The sequence below is a fragment of the Amblyomma mixtum genome, chromosome 4, assembly GCF_055824585.1.
Source record: "Amblyomma mixtum isolate Tamu chromosome 4, ASM5582458v1, whole genome shotgun sequence".
Lineage (NCBI taxonomy): Eukaryota > Metazoa > Arthropoda > Arachnida > Ixodida > Ixodidae > Amblyomma > Amblyomma mixtum.
In genome coordinates this window covers 144,958,400-144,984,309 of record NC_143015.1, presented here as the reverse complement: position 1 = coordinate 144,984,309, position 25,910 = coordinate 144,958,400, and the positions used below count along the sequence as shown (strand labels likewise).

General features: G+C 44.6%; 2 protein-coding genes across 2 annotated transcripts in view; both read left to right on the top strand.

Annotated features, from left to right (window-relative positions):
- LOC149348625 (lysosomal alpha-glucosidase-like) overlaps positions 1 to 22,024 on the top strand; it is a 26,981-nt gene extending 4,957 nt beyond the window's left edge. Inside the window, exons 3-11 of the mRNA XM_089541813.1 lie at positions 954 to 1,110; positions 2,678 to 2,865; positions 6,176 to 6,315; positions 7,835 to 8,009; positions 10,975 to 11,077; positions 13,721 to 13,953; positions 15,322 to 15,399; positions 21,709 to 21,834; positions 21,998 to 22,024. Coding sequence (XP_089397939.1) covers positions 954 to 1,110; positions 2,678 to 2,865; positions 6,176 to 6,315; positions 7,835 to 8,009; positions 10,975 to 11,077; positions 13,721 to 13,953; positions 15,322 to 15,399; positions 21,709 to 21,834; positions 21,998 to 22,024 — 1,227 coding nt within the window. The remainder of the gene's footprint in view (positions 1 to 953; positions 1,111 to 2,677; positions 2,866 to 6,175; positions 6,316 to 7,834; positions 8,010 to 10,974; positions 11,078 to 13,720; positions 13,954 to 15,321; positions 15,400 to 21,708; positions 21,835 to 21,997) is intronic.
- Positions 15,227 to 25,910, top strand: part of LOC149348624 (lysosomal alpha-glucosidase-like) — a 23,108-nt gene continuing 12,424 nt past the window's right edge. The window contains exons 1-2 of the mRNA XM_089541812.1: positions 15,227 to 15,399; positions 21,709 to 21,834. The gene's annotated coding sequence lies outside the window, so the exon portion shown is untranslated. The remainder of the gene's footprint in view (positions 15,400 to 21,708; positions 21,835 to 25,910) is intronic.

Here is a 25,910-nt window from a genome sequence, read left to right as displayed (position 1 = left end):
TTTGGTCAAAAAATAATAGAAAAATAAAGCTGTTCGATAACTACGAATGTCCTAACATTCAATATCCTGTCTGTAAATTGCAACAAAGTAGCAGAAAAGCATATAAATGCAAAGTTTGCCCAAAATAAGAGATGGCTAGCTTTCCTATTGGCCAAGTAATGAACACTACAAAAACTAATATTTCGTGATTAACAGGTGCATTTTGAAAAATAAATATGTTTAAAAAAATGTTGTTCTTTAGATACTCTAAGAGGTTTTTTGATGGCATTTCGAAAAAGTTAAACATTTTATCGGCGTCGTGTGTCGTTGCGTTTTCACTCTATGGCTTTTGCACACTGCGTTCGCCCGAAAGTCGTCTGCGCACACACGCACAGCGTTTTCGGAATGAAACATCTGAGTAGTGCCACTCTGTGTTCCCGAAAAAATACTACTGTCCCGCAACAAGTAGCTCACCGTCCCATGATGCTTTGAGCGTCCATGGTGGCTGAAGTGCAGCGCCGCCAGCTTTCCCTCTAGGAAGAAAGTCTATGTATGGGACCGAGGACGCATACTTTTTTTCCCGTCGAAGCTTCTAATGGTTTTGCATAAGCGGCACATGACCCTGACGGAGCCCCTAAAGCTGGCGGCTTCCACCGTTGGTATGAAGTCGCGGTCAGTTACGTTGTACCTGCTAGCCAGCAGCGATGATTGTTAACATGACATTGCTGATTGCTAGTAAGTGCAGGGCGATTTACAGCGAAGTCACAACAATCAGTTTGACATCATCGGTTGGAAGGTATCCTTTGAGGGCATTTGCCGCTTCGTACTTGGGTTTTATTCAGATACTGTGTCGAATCTCCTGTCCCATGACTCCCTTTGTTGAGTGCGTCAAAGTGTCAGACTGAGAAGACAGCTACGGACATAGCTATGGACACAACTTACTGAGGCAGCGCAATACCTCTCCTTTGCACCAGGGCGTCGAGGAGGCAAGAAGTGACGGCGGTAAGCCTGCCGGCCTGTGCAGCAAGGTGCGGCGTTCCTCCTGGATCGACTGTCACACCGAAGGTGACGCCGACGAGCAGGCGTGCGTGAGCAGGAACTGCTGCTGGACTCCTCATCCATCGGGTCCCGGTAAGCTAGAAGGGTAATGGGAGCCCGATGGACACTGAACCTGCCTTGGACGTCCTAAGGACATCCTGAACGTCCGCAGGACCTCCAGGGGTGTTGTAATGCCCATTGGAAGGGTGTCATGTACGCTGCCATCCTGGATGTTAATAGGAACTCGGCATTTTGTCATCGCTGCCTCACAGGGGGTAACCCCTTTTTCTTTATAACGCAATAGCATCAGAAGCGCCATGGGGCCAAATGCATCGTCGGTCATAACATTCGCCCATTGGCTGAAGGGAGGTGACGTCATCAGACTAGCCATTCTCATTGGCTGGAGTGAAGTGACGCCGCCAGACCGAAAGTAACGTCACTTCCGGTGAAGGCATCAAAGCTGGTAATGTCATCGCATTGCCAACATGTGTTCGAATTATGTGTAACTGCGATTTTTTCTTTAACACGATAGCGTTAAAGGCCCCGTCGTCCAGAAAATCCGGTGTCGGCGTCGTCAGCGTTCCAACTTATTCAGTTCCAGTTTGTTCAATTGTGACCCTACTGACCCGCTTGGGGGAGATTGCGTGGCTTTTGTCGTGCTTACAAAGTAAACAACAAACCTTCTGTAAGCTCCTACGCATACAGGGGAAAGTCTTCCATTCATGTTTTGGCAACCGCTGCAACTTGAAATAGCCGTGAAGGGTTATTGTTTCTACCATAACTTACAGCTTGTCTCCTTGTCCCTTCTCTCATCGAGTGTGTAGAATTGCGACATATATGTCATCTACCTGCCAGGCAACGAAAGTAGGAAGAAAGAAGTCTGACCGGACCAACGGCATTACCCTTAGAAAAATGGTCTATAGACAGTCTATAGACTTCTTATTGACTCTATTGACTTCCTATAGATACTTCTTTCTGTCTATTTGTAGTCTACAGACTGTCTATAGACAAAAGTCTACTAAAAGTGTATGGCCATAAATATATACATTATCTATTGACTGTCTATGACATTTGAATTGCCTATAGACTTTTGTCTATAGACAGTCTATAGACTTCATAGACATAAGTCTATAGACACTCTATAGACTGTCTAAACGTTTTTGTAAGGGTTTTCTTGCCTTTTTTCACTGTGCTACCAGCTGAGCGAGAGTCGCCGGCCCAAAGTCTTACTCGGAGCAGCTTCAAATTGCATGTTCAAGCTGCCAAGCTTCTGTTCCTTGAGTTGAGCGTTGGTGTTGTCGGCGCAACGGGAAGAGCGAGCGCAGGAGGGTCGTTACCTTGGTTACCGAGAAGGGAGGGTGGAGGTTGCTTGCTGTGAAAGCGGAGGAATGTGTGAAGAGAAAAGAATGGCCTATAACTGTACATATATGCCCATCTCTCTCAAATGTTTTACCTCTGTATATATCGCAGAGTCCATACCTATACAGCAGTACTGAAAATTCTCGTTACCGAGTATCATATTCGTCTAGTGAGTTATTAATATTATTGATTGATTAATTGACTGACCGACTGACTGGTTAAAATTGTTCACAGTCGAGAGTCAGGCGTACAACGTTGGGCGTGGAAAGACACTCGTGTGCTTCCGCATTGGCGCTCGCAGACACCCTCTACCCACCGTGCCTGATGCCCCTCAACAAGACGCGCTACGTGTTCTCGGAACGGCTTTACGATGCCCACGGAATATACTCTACTTACAAACTGAATGACTCCGGTGCTGTGCTCCGCGGCGACTCGGAGAAGCTGAGGGTGGACTTCACGAGTGTCGCCTACCACACAGCTCGACTGCGAGTGAGTGGACATACGCCTCTCCCGGCTTAGGTATAAGCGGCGTAGGTACGACTACACAACATTCGGTTCCTCTCAGTAGACACCTTTACCGGTACCGGTAACACGGTACACGGTGTTACCTGTACCGGAGTATCAGGAGCCCGCCCACCGCCGGTGAGCACGCGCTGATTGGTCCCGATGCGTCAGGTGCTCGCGCAGCTGCCGGGTACCTGGCGCCATCTGGTGCCGTCAAGGCGATTTGTGCATGCGCATTCACTGCGCGCGGGCTCCTGGTAATCCGATACCGGTAACGGTAACATGGTACACGGTATGCTAAAAGTGTCTAGTGTGGTGCAAGAAAGGCGACGCGTACCGAGGCGGCTGTAGCTCGCAAAAAGAAAGGCGGCGGGGAAATCTGTGACGTAAGGTCCAACATTATCGGACAACAAGACTGAATACTGGAAAATTGTAAGGCACTGTTATAGAAATATTGACGGTAATGGTCCACGCTTCCGATGTGTAGCAAAATCTTTTAAAGCTTTTCCATCGCTCCCATCGAGCAGTTAGTACTGCCATAGCAAACCAATGGGGAGCTCTTTTGATGATAGCAAAAACGTTAATAGCAAAAAAATTCAAGCCTACCGACGGGATATTTGAGGATATAGTGATTCTTCTAGTGAAATCTTATAATATATGAAAAGACTGCGCTTACAAACACTCTATCCCGCTCAAAAATGCTTTTGTCCAGAACTGCTGGGTATAATTGCGCACTCGAGGAATCGTTAGATAGCAGAGTTAATACACACGCACAGTTAAATCAGGGAAAGGTTCACGCAGAAGCGTGAATGACTGATGCCCGTTGTGCGTGAGTGAGCCATACGCTCGACTTTATTTGTGTTCCTGCTGAAAACTGCGCAAAAAACGAAGACACAGAACGAGAAGGCACGACACGGGCGCAGACTATCAACTGAATTTTTATTCACATGAAGAGGCCTGTATAAGTATCGTCTGCCCACAGTGAGACAAGCACAAAAATACAACAACCGCGAAAATCAACCCAAAACACAATCACCCACTATCCCTTCGCGTGCACCGTGATGCAACCGTCAATTACTCTTCCAAAAAACTGCGCACAAACAAGACCACGACAACCTTAACGGTCACGCTGATATCACGCCAGAGACCCATATCGCCTGCTCGCCTTAAGAAAACAGGTCAAAAAGGTTATCTTGCTTGAGATAACCTTTTTGACCAGTTTTCTTGAGATAACCTTTTTGACCTGTTTTCTTAAGGCGAGCAGGCGATATGGGTCTCTGGCGTGATATCAGCGTGACCGTTAAGGTTGTCGTGGTCTTGTTTGTGCGCAGTTTTTTGGAAGAGTTTTTTGGAGCCGCGCGAGCGCCCAACTGCAGGCACAAATAAAGTTCGTTCCAATCCAATCCAATTGGAAGAGTAATTGACGGTTGCATCACGGTGCACGCGAAGGGATAGTGGGTGATTGTGTTTTAAGGCGAAAGCCTTTAATGTCTCATCGTTGTAAGCAGCAGTTGTCGACAGAAATGTCACGCTTTTCAATTGGTCGAAACGGCCGTGACGTCACAGTGCGCAAATTTCAAACGGGGCCCAATTGTACTTTGGCTAGTAACCATGAAACCAATTGAAGGGATCGTATAGTGCTGCTCTAAGTGAGTGGGACTGAGTTTAGTTAATTGCTTAATTACCCAGTTAGCCTAATTAACTTTTCCAGTCAGGCCATATAAATAAATAAAACCGAGTAGGAAATTGGCCGAGCTCGGGAATCGACCCCCGGCCTTCGGCGTGCGAGACGAGCATGCTATCCACTCCGCCATGCCAGCGCGATGGTTTGGAATGAACAAAGGCGCGTCTAGTGAATAAATACGGTGTCTTCGCTCACTCAAATCCTCCTCCCTTTCCTCCTGGCGAGGTTTAGGTGTCCACCGAGGTATGAGAGAGAGATACATTTCCTTTCCTCTAAAACCAATTTACCTACGAGCGAGGCGTAGAACCGAATGGGCGATGGCGTTATATTTATTTATTTATTTATTCAATACTGCAGGCCTTTACGGCCCAAGCAGGAGGGGCATACAAATGACATAAGTGTACAGAACGAAAATAGCAAATAATAATTTCAAAACACTTGTTCTTTGGGCAATAGAACATGAGCAAAACAAGGACTAAACGAAATGCAAACCGAGCTCCTCATTTGGGGCAGTCAAACATAAACAAACAGAAGTAAGTCAATGAATGAAATATGCAAAAATGAAATGTCAAACTTGTAGCAAGGCAAAAACACGATCAGTTTGGGCAACCAAAAAGCAGACAAGAAAAATATTCAAGTGCAATTCAAGGTTTCAATTGAATCAATGCTGGTTAGAAGAGGCAGAGGTAAGTTGTTCCAATCTGTTATCGTGCGAGGAAAAAAAGAATATTTAAAAACATTAGTTCTGGTGCTGTATGGCGTTAGTCATCGTGTCGATGTCGTGTTCGGCGTGCCGTAAGTAGTGTTGGACTCCCTGGCAGCGTTGCAAGACGCTGTCACGTTCCACTCTTAGAGGCGAAGCTTAACTTCTTAACCACACACCAGTGAAAGTGACCCCCTGAATTTTGACGGCTGTCCATCGAGATGTGCGAGACAGTTACTGCGTAATTTCCTTGCCTCAAATACAATCTTCATTTTCTTCATTACGGGCCCTCTTTGTCTTCTTTCACTCCCCCTCCCTTCCTCTACGGTGCGGTTCAGGTGTCCACCGAGAAGACAGAGAATTACTGCGCCATTTCCTTTCCTCAAAAAGCGTTGCGTTCAAAGGGCAAGGCGTCGCGCCGAACGGGTGGTGGCGTTCCGTGGACTCCCTGGCAGCGCTACAACTTCCTACAACACGCTGTCGCGTTCCACTCGTAAAGGCGAAACTTAAGCGTCATTAATTAGCAGTGAATTAGTATTCAGACATTAATCAGTAATTAAGCATTAATTAGTGATTTGTCATCACTTAGTAATTAGGACTCAATTATATGGGACGTCACCAGTGCCACAGAAGCAGCGAAAGTGGTGCGGAAAACGCTTTCGCCTCTAAGCAATTTAGACAGTCAAAGTGGCCCCTGAATTTTGGGTTGATTTTCGCGGTTGTTGTATTTTTGTGCTTGTCTCACTGTGGACAGACGATACTTATATAGGCCTCTTCATGTGAATAAAAATTCAGTTGATAGTCTGCGCCCGTGTCGCGCCTTCTCGTTCTGTGTCTTCGTTTTTTGCGCAGTTTTCAGTATGAATTCCTACCAACTAGCCCAGTTTACCGTATTTATTTGTGTCCAGATTCGAGATCTAGCGAAGCGGGAATTCGAGCCGCTTTTGCATCAGGTCAGCTCCGACCAGTCGGAACCGATCCTTGCCTACGCATCATCTTCTAAAGGTGGCATCCTGAGGTTGGGCTCCAAAAGTGTACCCGGACAATCGTGAGTCCTTGTCTGTTCCTTCTCAACATTCGCGCTAGTGCGCTTGGATGTAGCTTTCATGACATATTACACCGCACGTTATACCCTATGAGACACCTAGACCATTAAGCAATATTGCTGATGAACTCTTGGAAAACTTCCCGATAAAAAATTGGCTGAGGCTTAGCTAAGGTTAAGCCTGGATATCTCGAAGCGAAAAGCATAAGTGCGCTTAGTCTCATACACGTGTGCACAGACGCCTCTCTCTTCGGCCAAACGGAGAACTCTCGGCCAAGAGGTTTTTTTTCCTTAATAGTTCGCTGTTTTGTGGGACGTGGAAGCTTTTTTGGAGAGTTTCCGAGCGCCAGACCCTACACTGACGCCATTTACCTTTGATAATATCCTGCATTGTATAACTATCGCCGTAAAACTAAATTACCTTCTTCGTCGCAGCTTCCTTTGTACTTGTTTTCTGCCATTTTTTTCATAATTTAGCGGGCATTAGGTCTTGATTTCGTACTGGGCGTGACTGGTTTATTAACGTGTGCAATTTTTCCCCTTAGTGGTATTTTTTTAGTAGAATAAGGCTATATATGATTGCACAGAAAAACCTCACCGTAGCAAAAAGCCGCTGGTGATCGTTCCGGCATTGTCCAGAAAAACCCTGATTGGCTGGCAGGCAGTGACATAATCAGTGACGTCACAAAAGGGGAGAAATCCCGTTGGGCTGGAGGGGCGTGACGTCACCGCACCGAAAGTGACGTCACCAAGCCAGAATGGTTGGAAATTGTAACATCAATGTAGCGGTATTTGTCTAATGAGTTGTCCAGGGATCAGGGGATTCATACTGTTTATTTGGGAGGTGTACGTGACGCTAGAAACGCAGAAAGAAATAACATTAAGGGTGACAAAAAGTATTTGCGTGAAAAAGGTGGGCGGGCTCACTTTTCAGAGGAATATTATTTACTGCGTTCTCCGGTCGACATGTAACGGACCATATTTAGGATATAAAGGGCACTAAATTTCTTAATTCGTCTGAAATGAAGAAATCACTGCTAGCTGTTGCACACTCCAAGGAAACACTGAATTCGTAATGTACACACCTGCGTACAAAGGGCCTGAAAGGATTAATATTCAGGCGCGTTATCCCCATGGACACTAAACTCCCTTAAACGTGCTGTAGACGTTTAGGACGTCGATGGGACGTCCAAGGTAGATCTAGTGGCCATTGGGATCTTTAGGATTCTGGTGTGGGCTAGTTGGTTCATGCTTAATAAACAGATTCACAACAGCGCTACGGAACGAGGACAGAAGGAACGCGAAAAACACAGGACGGGCGCTGGGATCTTTAGTTTTCTGTTATTTACATCAGAAAACCTCACCTGGCGTGCAAATGACGATCTGTCATGTTCCCATCTTTTGTAGCTAACAATTATGCTCCCCTTCGTGTGGAAGCAACCTCTTTGCCATTAAAAAAGGTACATTATATCTTAGCCAACACACTTCCCATGACGGATATGTGTTGGGCTGGTGGACGCAGGTTTGCGGTGCTCCTGAAGTCGATCATCTACACAAACGGCACAAGACAGGTGGCGATAAGGATCCCTTCTGCACGGTTATTCTACGGCCTTCGAGGTCTTCACGGTGCCCCTTTCGCCAATGGAAGCGAGTGGTCGAGGCACACTTTCTACAAAGCCGACGGTTCCGAAACTCAGGTACCACTGCTGGGGCAACTCCCGGCCCGCTCTTGTACTAGCATTATCCGTCTTTCCTTGTATCGCACTAACAAAAGTCACATCTGGCTTGATGACAGTGCAAGATAAAAAAATAGAGCCTGGATTAACGGAGCGTTCACGCAATGCGATACGAGTTTCGAATTGAGCTGTGAAGTGGGTCACGTTTTTATTCAAGTTACTCACAGGCTCCTTTACATTGGAGCATTGTGTGAGTGGGGCAGTATATAGAAGTTAGAGAACAGCGCAAAGCAAAAAAAAAAAAAACAACGACAGAAGAGAAACGTTATACAATAGTTAGCAAGAGGCACTGAGTAGATTACAAATGAAGTAATACAATACACAATAATTACATAAGTTTCACAATGTGGCAACATGGAAATGGAACACGATTTGACAGTGAGGCTAAAAAGTGCACAGTTAGTTCACACTAAGCAGCAATAAGAGATTTTTCGCAAGAACACAGAGAACTGAGACACTAGGCGAGGATTGCGGTTATTTTATCACGAAACGTAGCAGGATTTCTGGTATTAGTAGCATCGTCAGAAAGGCTGTTCCAATAGTTTATGGCACGTGGGAGAGCAGACATGTTGAATGCTTTTGTATGACCAAAAATACGCGTAAAGCTGCTATGATTATGGAGGCGATGAGATGTGCGACATGGCCGTGACAAAGGAAATGCGTGACTGTGAAGACTGAAAACCATTTTATGGAATAAGCAAAGAAGTGCTACTGTATGACGTGATTCTAAAGACTCAAGTGATAGCGATAACTTGATCTTAGTGACGCTGGAATGCCGCGGTTATAATCGCGAGCGATGGAGCGTGCAGCACGGTTCTGTATAGATCCGAGATTACGTGTTAGATACGTAATTTAGGAGGGTAGATGTGTAGGCCAGTTGGTGAGACATGAAGGAGCTAGACACCGCAGCGGACACGGGACAGAGAAAGAAGACGACACAGGGCGGCACTTGCAACTAAAATTTTATTTGAAACTTCATGGCTTTATAAAGACAGAGGCACGTGTGATCTTACAATCGGGTAAAAAAGGATGAATGAAAAGCAACAGATAACAACACCTAACTGATAACAATGCACAGGAAAGATATGCGAGTCACAATGTACAGAAATCAGACTTTAAAACGTTATGCAATGCTCATCATGCGAGTCACAATCTACATATACCAGAAGTGTTAAAAACCGTCGACCGCATGTGGAAGCATGAAAACCACAAGACAAAGGAAGAAAAAGAACGTCAAAAGGAAGCCACCCAACCTGTTACCTGTCAAGGAAACCCAGTTCTTTTTGGAGGATGGAAACCGAAGGCGAACTAACGCATTCATCCGGTTGAGAGCGCAAGATGGCAATGGCCTCTACAATCTCTCTCTCAAGCTGCCCCTTCCTTCTTCCAACAACCTGGGTCTGGCTGAACTGAGGGCAACAACCCCGACACTTGCGGCAATGAACAGGCAGATTCGAACCCCCCGCCTCCCCCAAGGAAGTTTCAAATAAAATTTTAGTTGCAAGTACCACCCTGTGTCGTCTTCTTTCTCTGTCCCGTGTCCGCTGCGGTGTCTAGCTCCTTCGTGTTAGATACGCTAACACGTGTAAGAATAGGACAAGCTGTCGGGCTAGTTGGAGCTGTTCCATCAGCGCCTGTGCCGCCGTTTTTTCTGTTTCTGTCCCCTGTTCAAGTGTCTAAGCGCTGTCGTCCACAATAATGTGCAAGATGGTCATGGTGGTAGTGTATGCTAAGGAAGCCCTGTTCATGTAGTATAAGGGGTTTAAACGGCATCTCCGGGGCTTTTTTGGCAGTCATCATATTTAATGAAATTTATGGACGGTTTTCACGGGCAAGGAGGAAAGCAAGTGTACACAAGGGGGAGAGTATTTCCTCCTCTCGCTGGCTGGCGCGGCGGACGTGCGACGGGCTCAGCTCAAGCTGCGCTAGGCTTGAAAAGCAGTTGTGTTCTTCAATATTCAACGCATCCTAGCAGAGTATGATTTTTCAGTGGCATTTATAGGCCTGCATCAGATGAGTGAGCGGCAAGAATATATCTGCCTAATCGGATTTCGAGAGAAGAAAAAGGGAAATAAAAATATGCACTAAACTAACTGTCGCACCTTCATTGTGTTGTCTTAGAAGTAAGACATGATGTTGGGCCAGTGGATTCATTGTGATTGCCCCCCTCCCCCCCCCCAAAAAAAAAAAAATAACTGCGCGAAGACGACGGGACGGGAAGAGGCACAAAGACGCACACACAAAGCGCAGATTCGATTAATGACACGCACAAACGCAAGCGAGTTGTTCTGCTCAGGTAGTGGCGAAGGTCCGAGTACAGTAAAAAGCATACATCGAACGCCATCTGATTGTTTTCTGTCCTAAGACGAAGGCAGGGGCAACGAAACCCAGCTTCGCCCCAACTCCCCCCCTCCCCCCCCCCCAAAAAAAAGGACCCGCCGCGGTGGCTCAGTGGTAAGGCGCTTGTCTACCGAGCCGCGTGGTCGAAATTTTTCCGGAGACCTCCACTACGGCACCTATTTCTCTCTTTCTTCTTTCAATCACACCTTCCTCCCTTCCCTTACGGTGCGGTTCAGGTGTCCGCCGATATATGTGAGACAGATACTGCGCGATTTCCTTTCCTCAAAAACCAATTTACCCCCAAAAAATGGCGTTTAAAAACCTCAGATGGATTGATGGGAGAATTTGGTTGTATTAAGATTAAGTATAGGGCTAAGTTGGATTAGTGGGTGTAATTAGTCGAATTAAGAGGGTTTGTGGGCGAATTGAGACCCATTTGTGGACTCTGTATTCTGGCACCAAGGACACTCAGGCTCACAAATAAATCACGTTAATGATTTGTCATTACCGCCACGTAAGTACCTTAAGTTCCTCCTCTAAACTTTGCATGACTGACCTGCTTCTCTCTCTCTCTCTCCACGAACAGGTGGAAGATGGCGCGTTTTCCAGCGTCCATCCATTCGTCGTGATTGCAACTAACAACAGCAACTCCACACTGGGCCTCTTCCTTCTCAACTCCAACGATGTGGGTGAGGGCGCTCGTAGACTTCCTTGCAAAAAAAGTTATAGACAGTCTGTAGAGTGTCTATAGACTTCTGTCTACAAAATCTATAGACTGTCTATAGACAAATCCTAGAGAACAGTCTATAGGCAATACAAATGCCATAGACACTCCATAGACAATCTATAGATTTATGGCCATACACTTTTAGTAGACTTTTGTGTATAGACAATCTATAGACTATGAATAGACAGAAAACAATATCTATAGGAAGTCAATGTAGTCAATAAGAAGTCAGTAGACGTATATAGACCATTTTTTTTAAGGGAGACTAGTTCCGCTTGTAGTTCCACTTTCTTCAACGGTACCGGACGAGGCGAAGCTTGGCCGCATTACCCCGAGCCTGCGGTCTTGAGCATGGCCCTTTGAGAGCATCCTAACAATCGCGAAGCTGCTCCTGAAGTTTATGTAAGGAGGAAAGCGGCCACTACTAGCGGCGGAAAGGGGGGCTGGGTGGTAAAAGCGCATAGAGTTGGGGATGATCCTGCGCGACGCGATTAGTTATGAATGCTTATGAAAACTGAGGTGGAATGGTGAGGACTGACTGCTCCAACGAAGGTTCAGATCCTTTTGAAGATCATTTCTTTTGTACTTCTTAGCACCTTGATTTCAATCCATAATTGTAATACATTCTGAAGACGGCACAAAAGCGAACAGGTACAGATAAGGCACCGGAAAATGACGGGACGGGCGTCTATTAATGTGCCATGTTTGCTGTCTTTCACTTTTGCGCCGTCTTTAGAATCGATTACAATTATAGACCAACTGGTCCAACAAAATTATTAGCTTAACTTTTCAAAAGACGCGACTCTGGCCGGTGCCTGCCATGATGCCAGCGGCCATGATGACCGCTGTTACCTTGAGACTGAAGCTTGCAAATAGCATTTATTGAGAGTTTTTTGTGATCAGGTTGCTTAGAGGAACATTGTCCCTTTAAACGTGTTTCATATTTTTGAACACAACTTCCTCTCCCAGCAGTTATAAGCGTTGAATTCCAGACAATGGGCACACCTCGGCAGTAGCTGTAATCCTGTTTCTGTGATACGCTGTACCGAGCCATCACCACATGTGTTTGCTGCCGCACCACGTGCGCTGAAAATGTACTGGACGTCCGCAGGACATCCAAGGGAGATTCTGTGCCCACTGATTTTGCTACGATGGGAAAGCTTGGTTTGGACCTCGTGTTAATGTTCACAGAAGCTGTTTGGGTGCCATATGTGCTCGCGAAAACTGAGGAAGAACCATATAGTAGTGGTAACATTAGTCGCCTCTCAAAGAAGTATGTAAGTGATATAACGCCCTGCAACGTTCTGTGCTCAGCGTGGTTGATGTACCTTCCCTTACAAAAATTTCTTTGGACAGTCTATAGACTGTCTATAGATTGCTGTCAATAAAGTGTGCATAATTTCTACACATAAGCCTATATACTAGTCTATAGACAATACAAACCCGATGAGAGTCTATAGATAATCTATAGATTTATACCCGTACACTTTTAGCAGACTTTAATCTATTGACAGTCTATACTATACCGTCTAACTATACGCTATGAACAGATTAAAGGAAATATTTATAGGAAGGTAGTAGAGTGTAAGCAATCTATAGAAAGTCTACAGACCATTTTCATAAGGCATTTGCTCGAAGGAGCTATCCTGCCTCGCAGGAACTTCCGATGTATCTCCTCTTTTCCGCTGACCTGGCAATCAAAATAGGAATCCGGCTGCAGTACTGATCGTTTTTATGCACGGAGAACTGTTTGGAATACACTGTCACGTGACAAGTAAGCACATAACACGCAGACTAAAGCAGAGCGCAGTGGTGTCGCATATGACATCTATTTGCATCGAATAAAACCCACGGAGTTTGCGATTACGGGACTTGAATCCAACGCGTGTATTTCTGACCCCGTGTTTTCGCAAAGATCCATTTCCCGATACGATTAATATAGAGCGAGAGCTCTACTCTTCGGGGTACAACTTCCGATTTCGATGTGGATGAGACAGTGACCTTTAACATTTCATAAGGTCAAACCGAACTTAACTGCGTGGTGGTACGGCCCAAGCTGTGGTAGTATGACTACGTGATCATACGAATATGACCACTGGGTACCATGACCTTGACCTTTTACCCTTAACGTCAACCTTCACATTGACATTTGATTTGAGGCAGTGGGCACCACATCGACAACGACCTTCAATGTATCGCAAGGTCAAACCGAACTTAACTTTGAGGTGGTATGGCTCAAGCTATCGTAGTATGACCACGTGATCATCAGACGATGACCATTAGGTACCTGACCTTGAAATTCGATATACTGACCTTCACCCTTGACCTTCACATCTGATTTGAGACAGAGGAGACCATCCTCAACATAGCTTTCGCTCGTATAACTGGGTTGAAGCCACGTCGAACCCCAGCAATCTTTTTTCTACAATTGTTAGCGGAGTCTTCTGACGTTACGACTGAGAGCTAAGGGAATATTGCTATTCGTTGGCTCCAGTACCGAAGGTATAGGGCTGATCAATGTAGAAGAGGCGAAAAAATCATTGAGAAGAATAATCGTTAGAAAATACGACCCCTGGCCCCCTTCTTTCCTTTGCCGCATGCCCAGTGATGACGCTGACCCCGGCACGCCTGGTCACCTTCCGTATGTCGGGGGGCATCCTGGACCTATTCTTCTTTTTCGGCCCCGACCCGCGGTCGGTGGTGAGGCAGTACCTGCAAGTCGTCGGCTTCCCCACGATGCCAATGCCAGCGCTGCTGCTGCGGGGCCAGCGCAGATTCGGAGTGCCAACGCTCGACGGCAGCTTCACCAGCGGCAGTCTCCCCCCGTCCAATCACGAGGCAAGGAACGCGCGCTAGTAGCGCTCGCGACTATTCTTATCTGTTATGGCATCCTAGATCATAGATATCTTAAGGGAAACTCTGGATAACTGCATCCAATCCGCCTTTTTTCACAAGTTGTGGCGCCCTCTGGGGAGTGGCGAATATTCGTCTGCTACTGGTTGAAAACAAACGCCTGTGGGAGATGCAGGCGCCATCTGGTTCCACGAGCAGCCAGCTGCGCCTGCTAAGTGGCAAGTGTACATGTGTGTGTGTGTGTGTGTGTGTGTGTGTGTGCGCGCGCTTGACAGCTACCGCCATCTGTCGCATGTTCAAGTTACTAACATGAACTGCTCATGCACAGTAGGAGTGGGTGGTTTTGTATTCAACCAGTGGAGCTGAAGGAGAAGAGGCGCGCATGCGCAGAACGCCCTTGTGAAAAAGGCGGATTACTGGTTTCGGTAAGAAATGATTCTCTGGCTCTTTCTGGTTACGTATATGTTTGTATGGCTGCAAAAGACGCATTTATCTTCGACAAAACTGGATTTAAAAACCTTCGCGTCAGTCTATTCAAGCTCGTTGTCGCCGCTTTGAATTGGATGGCGGTGTACCGTAGCATCTGAGATCTGCGAAGAAAAATTGGGTGTCTACAAACGCATTTTATTTGCGACAATGGCCTTTCATGACAACACCTGCGTTTAGTTCTTTTCTTGCTTATACCGCGCTCATAGTGGTCGTATTGCTCAGGGAGGACGTGCTCGTGGTTTACGGCGTTAGTTGTAGAGAGGTCTTTGTCCGACAAACGGTCTAGTATGTCGTGACCAAAAACTCTCGCGCTTACCTGTACTGGCCGAGGAAAAGACTGTCCAAGTGGGCTGGGGATGAGAAAAAAAGAGGGGGAAACATTACTTCAAGACCAGTACCCCCCCCGCCCCACTTAATCGCAATGAAGAGCACTTGGTGCGCTAGGACCAGTTGATCAAGTCGTACAAAAAACACCCCTATTGCCAAAAGTGCAACTTTTGTAAGCTAAAAAAGACAAAAAATACCACTATAGGTGTCGCCACCTCGCGCCGACTTCGTAAGGTAAATGTGTGTGTCGACATCGTTTTTTTCTCTCGGATCCCGGAGGCTACGCCGCTCTGCCAAGCACTTCAAAACACTGGCAACGCGTGCTTTTCAGTAAGGAGGTCACGAGTTTGAATCGACTGGCGGGCAGATTTTTAAATATGATTGTTTTTTTCATAAATAGAAGCGCCTTTTGCGCCGAACAAACATCGACACACTCCGAAGAGCCACAGGAGCAGTTTTGACTAAGAACAAATATTAGATGGAGTTCTCCTCAGTGCCTCTTTGAGTGATGTTGTGTCATGATAAACTCATTCGCAGGTTGCGGGACTGGCGAACTCCTCCACCGCACCGGATGCGGTCATCCGGGACACCGGTGGTCAACCGTACCGGTGTCACGTGAGTTCACGTATATTTCATACAACAGTCGAATGACCCTGAAAACTAATTTCGAGCGATAATTTAAACTTAGATGCCTCTGCGTTTACTCTTGGGAGTTCGGAGTTAAAGGGAAACTGCATATGTTTTAGAAATCAACGAGCTTAAGAGGGTCGAATGTGTCAAACTTGGAGGTAAAGCATGCGAAGTCTTTTCGGGCTACCGCTTGAAATAGGGAAGTAGTCGCCGATTAAAAACCGGACGCCCTTCAAGCTTCTCCGCAGCGCACAACGCCAAGTGGGGGGCTCACGATGACGTCATCGAATGTATCGGTGCATTTCCAACGCACAAACGCCTGCTTTGAAGGAAACATAACGCCACCATAAACCAACGCCACCGAAGGCGAACCCTGCCGAGAGTTGTTTGGCAGCGTCTAACGCGTCAGGGCAGGGTGTGGCTGACGACAGCGGTAATTTGAAATCATACCTTCCGTGACGTCACGCTGAGTTTTTCTGCACTCCTCCGGTGTCCTGGGGAGAAGCGCAAATTTCAATTGTCGATTACGTCACTATTTTAAATGGTAGCGCAAAAACACTTGGCATGCTTTACCTACAGCCTACATAGATTTGTGTCCTTGAATATCGCGAAATTCTCAAAAAAGTGCTGCAGCTGCCCTTTAAGAGCGAGCGAAATCCGCCCCCGTAGCACTTGAGTGCCTATATAATAGAATACAGAATTGCTTCAATGTACTTATGTTTACCGAGACCTGGCAAGCTCATGAAACGGATGCGTTTTACCTTCCTAACATGAAAACATTTTATGTTCATAGAACCGAGCGCCGTGGTGGGGGCGTATCTCTTCTTGTAGAAAACTCCTTACAAGCCCGTTCATTGGCAGACTTCTCTGCTGTTACAGATAGTTATGAAATTGTGTGTGTGCAGGCAAAAGATATCGTTATTGCAGCATGCTACCGTCCTCCAGATGGCAATGTGTGTGATTTTTTTGAGTTCCTGGACAATATGTTAACATTTGTAAATGAAAATCATTATAATGTCATTATTGGCGGTGATTTTAATATTGACATGTCATGTAATACCTCCAGAAAAGTTGAATTTGAAAATCTGCTTAGTAGCAATGCCTGCTCTAACCTTATAAATATGGCTACTCGGTTGACACCTACTTCAGAAACTACTATAGATTTGTTCCTAGCTAATTATGATATAGGGTCCATCACTACAGCTATTCTTCCCTGTTCCATTAGTGACCATATGGCAATATGTTGTAAGGTTGACACTAATCCGTTTAATACAACAGAGAGCCCTGCGATGTTTTCTCAGTTGATTTCACAGAAAACACTAGACTCTTTCCGTACAGAGTTAGAAACCACAAGCTGGGACTACATCCGGAACATTGCTGATGCAAATGCTGCATATGAAGCGTTTATGGGTCGTTTCTTATGTATCTATAAAAAGCATTTCATTCGTAAGGAACGTGTAAAAAACAAAAATTATAAAAAACCTTGGATGACCCGTGAACTTCATAAAAAAATCCATAAAAAAGATCGACTTTTCAAAAAATTTATGAATTCCCGTAATGAAGCGGACCTTCTAGCTTTTAAACATTTCCGTAATGTTTTAAATAAAGAACTGAAAAAGTGCAGGGACGCCTACTACTTTCGTTACTTTTCTAAGTGCTCAGGTTGAAATGAGTGAATTATGGAGTAAAATGAATGCTCTTATGGGACGTGGGCAGGAAAAAGATTCCGTAGTAGAGATTATACATGACGGAAAAACGCTGAGAGGGGACGCAATGGTTAATGCTATTAACGAGTTCTTTGTTAACAGGAATGTGACTGCACGCCCTTCAGGAAACAACACAATGCAAGGTATAGCTAACAATAATACTTTTTTTCTTAGAACCAACCGACATTCAAGAAGTTTGCTCTGTGTTTGCAAATTTGAAAAATTCGCGTAGCTGCGACGCTGACGATGTGCAAATTAGTCCAGTGAAATATGTCCTTGACGTTATAAGTCCCATACTAACCTACATATATAATCTTTGCCTTTCAACTGCAATTTATCCAGCAAAAATGCAAGTGGCTCGAGTGATTCCGCTATACAAAAAAAAGGTGATAACCGAGAAGTTTCGAACTACCGCCCCATATCAATATTGCCTGTGTTTTCTAAAGGTCTGGAAAAAATCCTATTCAAACAACTTTCACGTTTCTGCCACAAATATGATATAATCACAAAATCGCAGTATGGCTTCCAAAAACATCGGTCCACAGAACTGGCACTTCTTGATCAAAAAGAATACATTTTGCAAAACTTCGAGGATAAGAACTACGTTCTGGGGATTTTTGTTGACTTTACGCAGGCTTTTGACAACATTAATCACCCTATTCTTTTTGATAAATTACATCACTATGGTATCAGAGGACATGCACTTAATATGTTAATTAGTTATCTCTCTCACAGAAAACAATTTGTTCAAGTAAGCCATTTAATATCTAATCAGAAAGCAATAGTCGCAGGCGTACCTCAAGGAAGTATTCTTGGTCCCTTACTCTTTAATTTATACATTAATGATATAGTATGTATATCATCTGACCTGAAGTTTGCTATATATGCAGACGACACTAGTATATTTGTGCCTTCATCCTCTTGTGCTGACGCGTTCGTTAAAGGAAACATAGCCTTAAAAAAGTTGGAAGCTTGGACAGACAGTAATCAACTGAATATCAATAAAAAAAAAAACAAAAGCAGTAATTTTTCACCCCAAGGGTAAGCAGCTATCTACCGATTACGATCTTCTGTTTAGAGGTACAAGGATTGAGGTGGTCGAAATAATAAAGGTATTGGGCGTTTTCTTTTCCAAGACGTTGCAATGGGATGACCACGTAAACCATATTTTGCAGAAATTATGTTCCATAACAGGTATACTCAGTCGAAATCGCTATGTCTTTCCAATGTCTGCAAAACTAGCCATTTATTATGCCTTATTTTCTTCCTACATGAACTATTCTCATTTAGTCTGGGGCACAACGACCGACAAAAACCTCAGTAGTCTTTTAAGGATGCAAAAAAAGGTTTTACGGATCATTAATAATTTGCCTAAGTTTTACTCAAGTAAACTTATCTTCAGAAATCTTAAGGTCATTCCAATAACTAAAATGTATCATTATAAACTCCTACGCGAATATAAACTCAGCATCAAGGAAAATCAAAGGCTGTTTTTGGACATATCGAACTTAGAATTAATAGGCAACGCGGCCTATAATACGAGGACAACAGACCGTTGGAAAGTGCCAAAATGCCGTACGAACTATGGGTTTCAGAGTCTTAGGAATAACCTGCCTCGATTACTAAATGAACATATTAAAGCGGAAACAGATATTTTAGGACTAAATTTCCGGAACCTGAAGGCGTTTTTTTATTAATTTGCATGTCCCTAATACACACCACACATTTCATAAACACCTTGTACAGATATTTAGCCACTGTTTCATTATAACTGCATGTCTTTATTTCCCGACCGTTCCATGAGCTTGTCGCCATATCTTTCATAAAAATGCCAAGTTATAATTTTGTTTGTTTCTGTATATATCTGTACATTTTGTTCTGTACATTTGTTTCTGGATTGTGTTGCTTCGTTGCTGTCAATGCCAGGAGGGACCAAGATTTTTTTTCAAGCCGTAAAGGAACGGCTTTTCTTCTTGGCCCCTTTCACAATGTGTACGTCATGTTGTGAAAAACAAATAAAATGAATGAATGAATGAATGAATTAATGAATTTTCCAGCAGAAAACGCAACGGCGAATGCAATCGGAACGGGTGATTTCTGCCGGCGGAAAAAGTCAGACTTTCATTATGAACAGCTGGCGACAGCATTGTCTGGAGGGCCTCCTATGAGGGGCATTTGCCGCTTTACTCTTGAGTTGTACCCTACTATAGCATGATCTTTGTCGTCAAGTAAGCTTCCGTTTAATCGACTCCTGCTGGGTGGGAACCGCTACCGCATACTTTTCTTGCAATCCAATTTAACTTGAAATATTAAGGCGGAAACCTTTAATGCCTCATCGTTGTAAGCAGGTGTTGTCGACAGAAATGTCACGCTTTTCAGTTGGTCGAAACGGTCGTGACGTCACAGTGCGCGAATTTCAAACGGGGCCAATTGTACTTTGGCTACTAACCATGAAACCAATTTAAGGGATCGTATAGTGATACTCCAAGTAAGTGGGACAGAGTTTAGTTAATTTCTTACTTAATCAATTAGCCTAATTAACCTTTCTAGTCAGACCAGGATAAACAAATAAAACCGAGTAGGAAATTGGCTGAACTTGGGAATCGAACCCCGGTCTCCGGAATGCGAGACGAGCACGCTACCACTCCGCCATACCAGCTCGATGGTTTCGAATGAACAAAGGCGCGTCTAGTGAATACGGTGTCTTTGTTCACTCCCATCTTCCTCCTTTCCCGTTACGGCGAGGTTTAGGTGTCCACCGAGATATGAGAGACAGCTACGTTTCCTTTCCTCAAAAACCAATTTACCGACGAGCAAAGCGTAGAACCGAACGGGCGACGGCGTTCTATGGACTCCCTGGCAGCGTTGCAAGACGCTGTCGCGTTCCTCTTTTAGAGGCTTAGCTTAACATCTTAACCGCACATCAGTGACACAAGCAGCAACACCGCGCTTATGGCTTTCGCCTCACCGCACTTTAGGTCAACAAAGTGCCCCCTGACTTTTTGGGATTAAAGTTCCAAGCAACTGCTGTAACGACATTCAGTTATGGGATTTAAGATTTTTTTTCTCCAAATGAAATCATCATCGTCGTAGTCATCAGCTTAACTATGCCCCTTTAACTGTTCCCTCTGCAAGACTGAGACATCGGACATATCTATCCAATTACGCCTGTCATCACAGTGAACCTCCGAGTCCGCTCCAATGTGAACTTTCATCTCCGCACTGAAGTGAAGCGTGGTCCAAGCTTAACCTGCAGCAGCCAAAATGAAACAAAAGTTGTGTGCTCGTTCAGCTGGCGAAATACAATATTTATATTTTCATTCTATTTTATTTTTCCCACCTGTACTCAGTTGATTTTGATGACTACGCCCATCGACCTTCCTGGTGTGCCATCACTTGCGGCAACGACGATTTGCGAGATTAGCAAGAACCGAACAAAATCAGAATAAAATCGCTCTACTCTCTCGGATTAGATCACCGTCAACAATCACAGATGACTCTTTTGGCTTTAATTTCTTTGTTTCGTTATTTTAGTTTTCAATGTAATACAGAAAACTGAAGATAGCGAGAAAAAGTGCCTGGGGTTCAACGTGGCTTGAACCTAGTTATTGAAAGCTCAGTTGAGCATGGTCTCCACTGTCTCAGATAAAATGTCAAGGCTAAAGTCAAGGTCAAATGTCAAGTTCAGGTACCCAACGGTCATAGTCATATGAGCACGTGGTCATACAACCGTAGCTTGGGCCACACCACCACGCAGTTAAATTTGGTTTTGCATTGTGAGGCATTGAAGGTCATCGTTGATGCAGTGCCCACTGCCTCAAATCAAATGTAAAGGTCAAAGGTGAAGGTCAGGTACAGAATGGTCAAAGTCATGTCATCACGCGGTCATACCACCATAACTTGATCCATACCACCTCGCAGTTGTTGGGTTTGACCTTGTCAAGCATTGAAGGTCATTGCCTCATCCACATCGTAATCGGAAGTTGTACCCCGAGGAGTGGACCTCTCGCTCTAAAAACAATGTTGCACCACTGCTTGCCGAGCCTCGCCGCCCCTGGGTATCGACAGCAAGCAAAATGATACACAAAGATTTCAGCAATGCTCAAGATACTATCAATCAGGAGTAGAAATCACAGTAACACTCAGTACAAAACTCGGCGTGACAGAATATAGAGACGAATGTCTCATGAAATATCTGTTACTGCAACAAAGAGGGAGAATGAAAGAAAAAGGAAAGCACACCCTCGTACCACAATCATCACTTCAGGCGTGTTGCTTTTCCACAAAAGAAACAGTAAGTTTTCAGTTAACAGCGCATTTATACAGAGGTTACGAATGGGAGACAGCGACAAAGTACTAAGTTCATCAGACCAGGATGTGTTTAGAAACCATGGTAAGATAGACCTGAGGATCATAAACCCATTGTTAGTCCTGATTTGCGGGGTTGCTTAAGAGCCACATCTTCTAGTTTCTTGTGGGGATCGGCGAGTTATTTGTGTTGGAACATTATAAAACTGGTGTCATCTTTGACTATTGTTTGCTACTGATTTATTTTGGTTGCTTCCCTTTTCCTCTGTTCCTGGTTCAGGCTGCGATTCAGGGTAATGCCTTGATCGAGTTTGCCGACTTCACGCACAAGCTTTCTAGTCAGCAGTGGCAGGAGATCGTGCAGCAGAAGTTCGAAGACGTCAATTTGAGGCTGAACACTGTTGTGGTAAGTGCCTGTTTGTTCTTCAAGGCTGTTATTCACACACAAGGGCTGTTGTGTGGTAGCAACCAAAACGAAACGACAGATGAATGCTCGTTCTGTTCTGCTAATTCTTTGTCAATCTTGTACTTGTTCTGCCTTGCTGTGCATTCGATCGGCTTCCTCTCAGGGTCTGCTCATAACTGGCTGGCTGTAGTGCATACCGCGGTGGCTGGGCATAATCACGGATCCATGTAGCACAAAGAGCGCTATAAAGTGAGGCCACCTGTAGGTAGAATGCGGATAGCCCATGTGAGCCCCCGTGGAGACAATGTGGGATTTGCAACGCGGGCCGCAGTCGGCCCCCGGTGGGGCTGCCCACAAGCGCCCAAATGAGTCCCATTTGGGACCGATGCAGGCAGCTCATGTGGGACTACCACATTCAATCTGGACTGCCTGATGTGGGTAGCCCGCCCAGCTCTCCCATTGGCCCTGTCTTGGTGAGATGTGGGTAGCCCCTGAGGGTGAACGTTAGGTATACATCTCAGCCCCTCAAAAACTGGCACGGGACCGATTATTCTTTATTCAGAGGTTACCCCGCAGCGCCCATAGGCGTTACAGCAGGGGGGTTACAGCATTGAAAAAAATACATCCTCGTGGGTACAGCCCACCTGCATTTCACTGAGTCGATTCCATTCGCCAATTGTTTGAACAAAAAAGGAGTTTGCGTAAGTGCCAGTCCTTGAGTGATACTCACGGATTTTGAGACTATGGTCTGTGCGCCTGGAAACATAGTGAGGCTCTTTCAGATAGGTTTCTCTATTGATACCGGTTTTATTATGAAATATTGTGTATAAGAGTTTAAGTCGTAGTTTCCTTCGGCGAGAGGCAAGTAGTTCCCAGTTGAGCTCATTCTTCATGGCACTTACGCTATCCCGCCTTCGGAATCGTCCTAAGACAAACCTGGCTGCAAGGTTTTGGATTCGTTCAATGTGCTCAGTGAGCGTTTGTTCGAAGGGTCCCAAACCGCACAGCCATACTCCAAAATAGGTCTGACGCAGCTCAGATGAGCTGTGTTTTTTAAATTGACATGCGAACATCGCAAATTGCGTTGTATAAAATTCAGTGCTCTACTTGCCCTGCGCACCAAGTCATCAATGTGCGCGTTCCAGGAACAATCAGATGCCAGCGTTATGCCTAAATACTTATTCACTGCCTCTTTACGTATTAGTTCGTTGTTAATCATGTATCGAGAATCAGTTGGTTTTTTCTTTCTAGTAAAACAAACATGAATGCACTTTTTGACATTTAAATTCATTTTCCAAGTGGAACACCATGATTCAATTCTTGTTAGGACTGTTTGTAAGCATGAAACATCGTTGTCAGTAACAATTTTTCTGTACACAACGCAGTCATCAGAAAATAACCGCACAGAAGATGAAATTCCATCAGAAATGTCGTTTACATAAACCAAGAACAAGAGTGGTCCCAAAACCCAGCCTTGCGGAACGCCCGATGTAACATTTACGTAGCCTGAACGTTTCCCATTTAAAACAACACATTGTCGCCGCTGAAACAAATAATCTTGAATCCATTTAAGTACAGAAGAGTGAATATTTAATAAATGAAGCTTGTTAACAAGGAGTGAGTGTGACACTGTATCAAAAGCCTTGTGAAAATCTAAAAAAGCACAGTCAATTTGTCCCCCCACGTCAACACCTGATGCTAAGTCGTGATAAAACTCGACCAACTGGGTCATGCAAGACAACCCCTTGCGAAACCCATGCTGTTCTTCAATTTTTCATTCATTCATTTCTCTTTATTTCCTTTCCTTTCGAAAAGGTAGGAGCCGGGACTAAAAGCTGTAAAAGCAGCTTGACAGGGGCCCCGGCCCCCTACATGGTGGCACTGCAGCGTGTCGGAAACAACATCACCATGACAAAGGAAAAATGAATACAGATACATATTACAGAGGCAATATAGTTCAAGAGCAAAATAAATACAAATTCAACATTGCAAGGCAAACAACAGTTTGTAACGCTTCAAACACAGAAAAAAAAGAAAACAAAGAAAAAAATAGATGAAGTACAATGTGTTGGACATTCTGGACACAGTATGTAACGAATTGAAGCGACAGTAAATTTCTACAAGGGACATGGGTACAATAATTACAGCGCAGAAAACGTCTCACATTACAAGGTCTAAGACAACTATAATAATTTCTGCCGACAGAACAGACTAATGGTATGTTTAGGTTTGTATGCTGGATCGAAATTCGACGACTCTAAATTTGTTTTGAGCTATGTGTCTCATTACCTCTGTATATAGGATATGTTCAAGAATCTTACATGCTATTGATGTTAGTGATATGGGTCTATAATTACCAACTTCTTTTTTGGGACCACCCTTGTGAACAGGAACCACATGAGCAATTTTCCAGTCATCCGGTAAATTGCCTGTTGCCAACGATTTGTTGTAAATCAAATAGAGATAACGTGAAATCGATACCGAACACCTTTTAAGAATACGTGGTGAAATACCATCAGGCCCAACAGCTTTACTTTCGTCAACATTTTCTAACAGCCTCTGAATACCACCTACACTAATTTCTACTGACTGCATTGGAAGGACATTGCTCACAGGCGGCACAGTGCTTAAGTCGTGTATCGGTAAATATACAGATTGAAAGTAGTCATTAAGACACGTTGCCTTGTCTTCATCGTCGGAGAGGACCTGACCATTATAAACTAATTCACTGATTCCTAGTGATTCAGACCCGCATTCCCTAATATACTTCCAAAATAATTTGGGGTTTTCTTTCATGTTTTCGCTGAGTCTGGAAAAGTAATCGTCTTTTGCCTGTTTTATACTCACTCTGTATTCACTGGTTAGTTTAGAAAGTTTTGTAAAGTGAAGAACTGATTTAGTTTTTTTGAATGCGCGAAGTGCACGCTTTCTCCTCCTAATAAGCGACATGATTTGTCCTGTCACCCATTGTTTCCTTCTTTTCTTAAGCCTTGATGATTTGGTGTTTGGTACAAACATATCTGTGAGCTCGAGTAATATATTTTTAAACATTAACCACAACTCATGCACATCACATTCTTCCGCCAAGCACTCAAATACAGGCAAGCGATCAAGAAGCTTTTCAGACATACTGGGATAGTCACCTTTTTCAAAAAAATATACCGTTCTTTCAGCACATGTTTTCCGGCGGTACACTTCTGAGTTTACATTCGCCATGACAGCAAGGTGGTCACTTATGCCCGGAATCACGTTCACAGAAGTCACAAGATTAGGTGAATTGCAAAACAGTAGATCTAAAGTATGTTTATCGCGAGTTGGCCTATCTACATGTTGTATCAGCCCAAACATATCAGCTATATTTTTCATTTCCAAGTTAATACGACCGCGAGTTCCGCTTGCGCATGAGCCATCGTGCCAAAGCAAATCGGGAAGATTGAAGTCTCCCCCGAGCAGCAATGTCTGAGCGGAAGCCTCGGAAATTATGTCACGCAAGTGTTGTAATGCTTTTAAGTCAGAATTAGGTGGGCGATAAACTACTCCAACCGTTAGCGCAGTGGAATCAGGCATGGCTATCCGGCACCAAACAGACTCGATGTCGTCGTGGCCAAGATTTAACGCTGATGACGACAGATCAGTGCGAACAAGCAAGAAAACACCTCCGCCCAGGCTTTGACTATCTTTGCGATAAACAGCAAATTCCTTCGGGAATACTTCACTGTCAGCTATATCTGGCTTCAGCCAAGATTCTGTCCCAAAAATAATGTCAGCCTTTGCGGAGTCGATAAGTGCAGCCAATTCGTCTGTCTTGTTCACTACACTGCGACAGTTAACAATTAGCGCAACAAGGCCCCGGCGTACATATCTGTGGTTTTCGTTACGGTGTCATGTTCTTTTGATCGGCACAACCTCTTCCTTTTCTGCATCCCATACAAAAGCCCTGTCATTAATTATAAGTTTGTCATGGTTTAGCTTGACCTTATTTTTGTCAGTCGCTTTTGCTTTACCATATTCCCATAGTTGCTTTCGCACTTTGCGGGTTTCCGGTGAATAGTCCTGGCCTACGCTATACGGAGTAT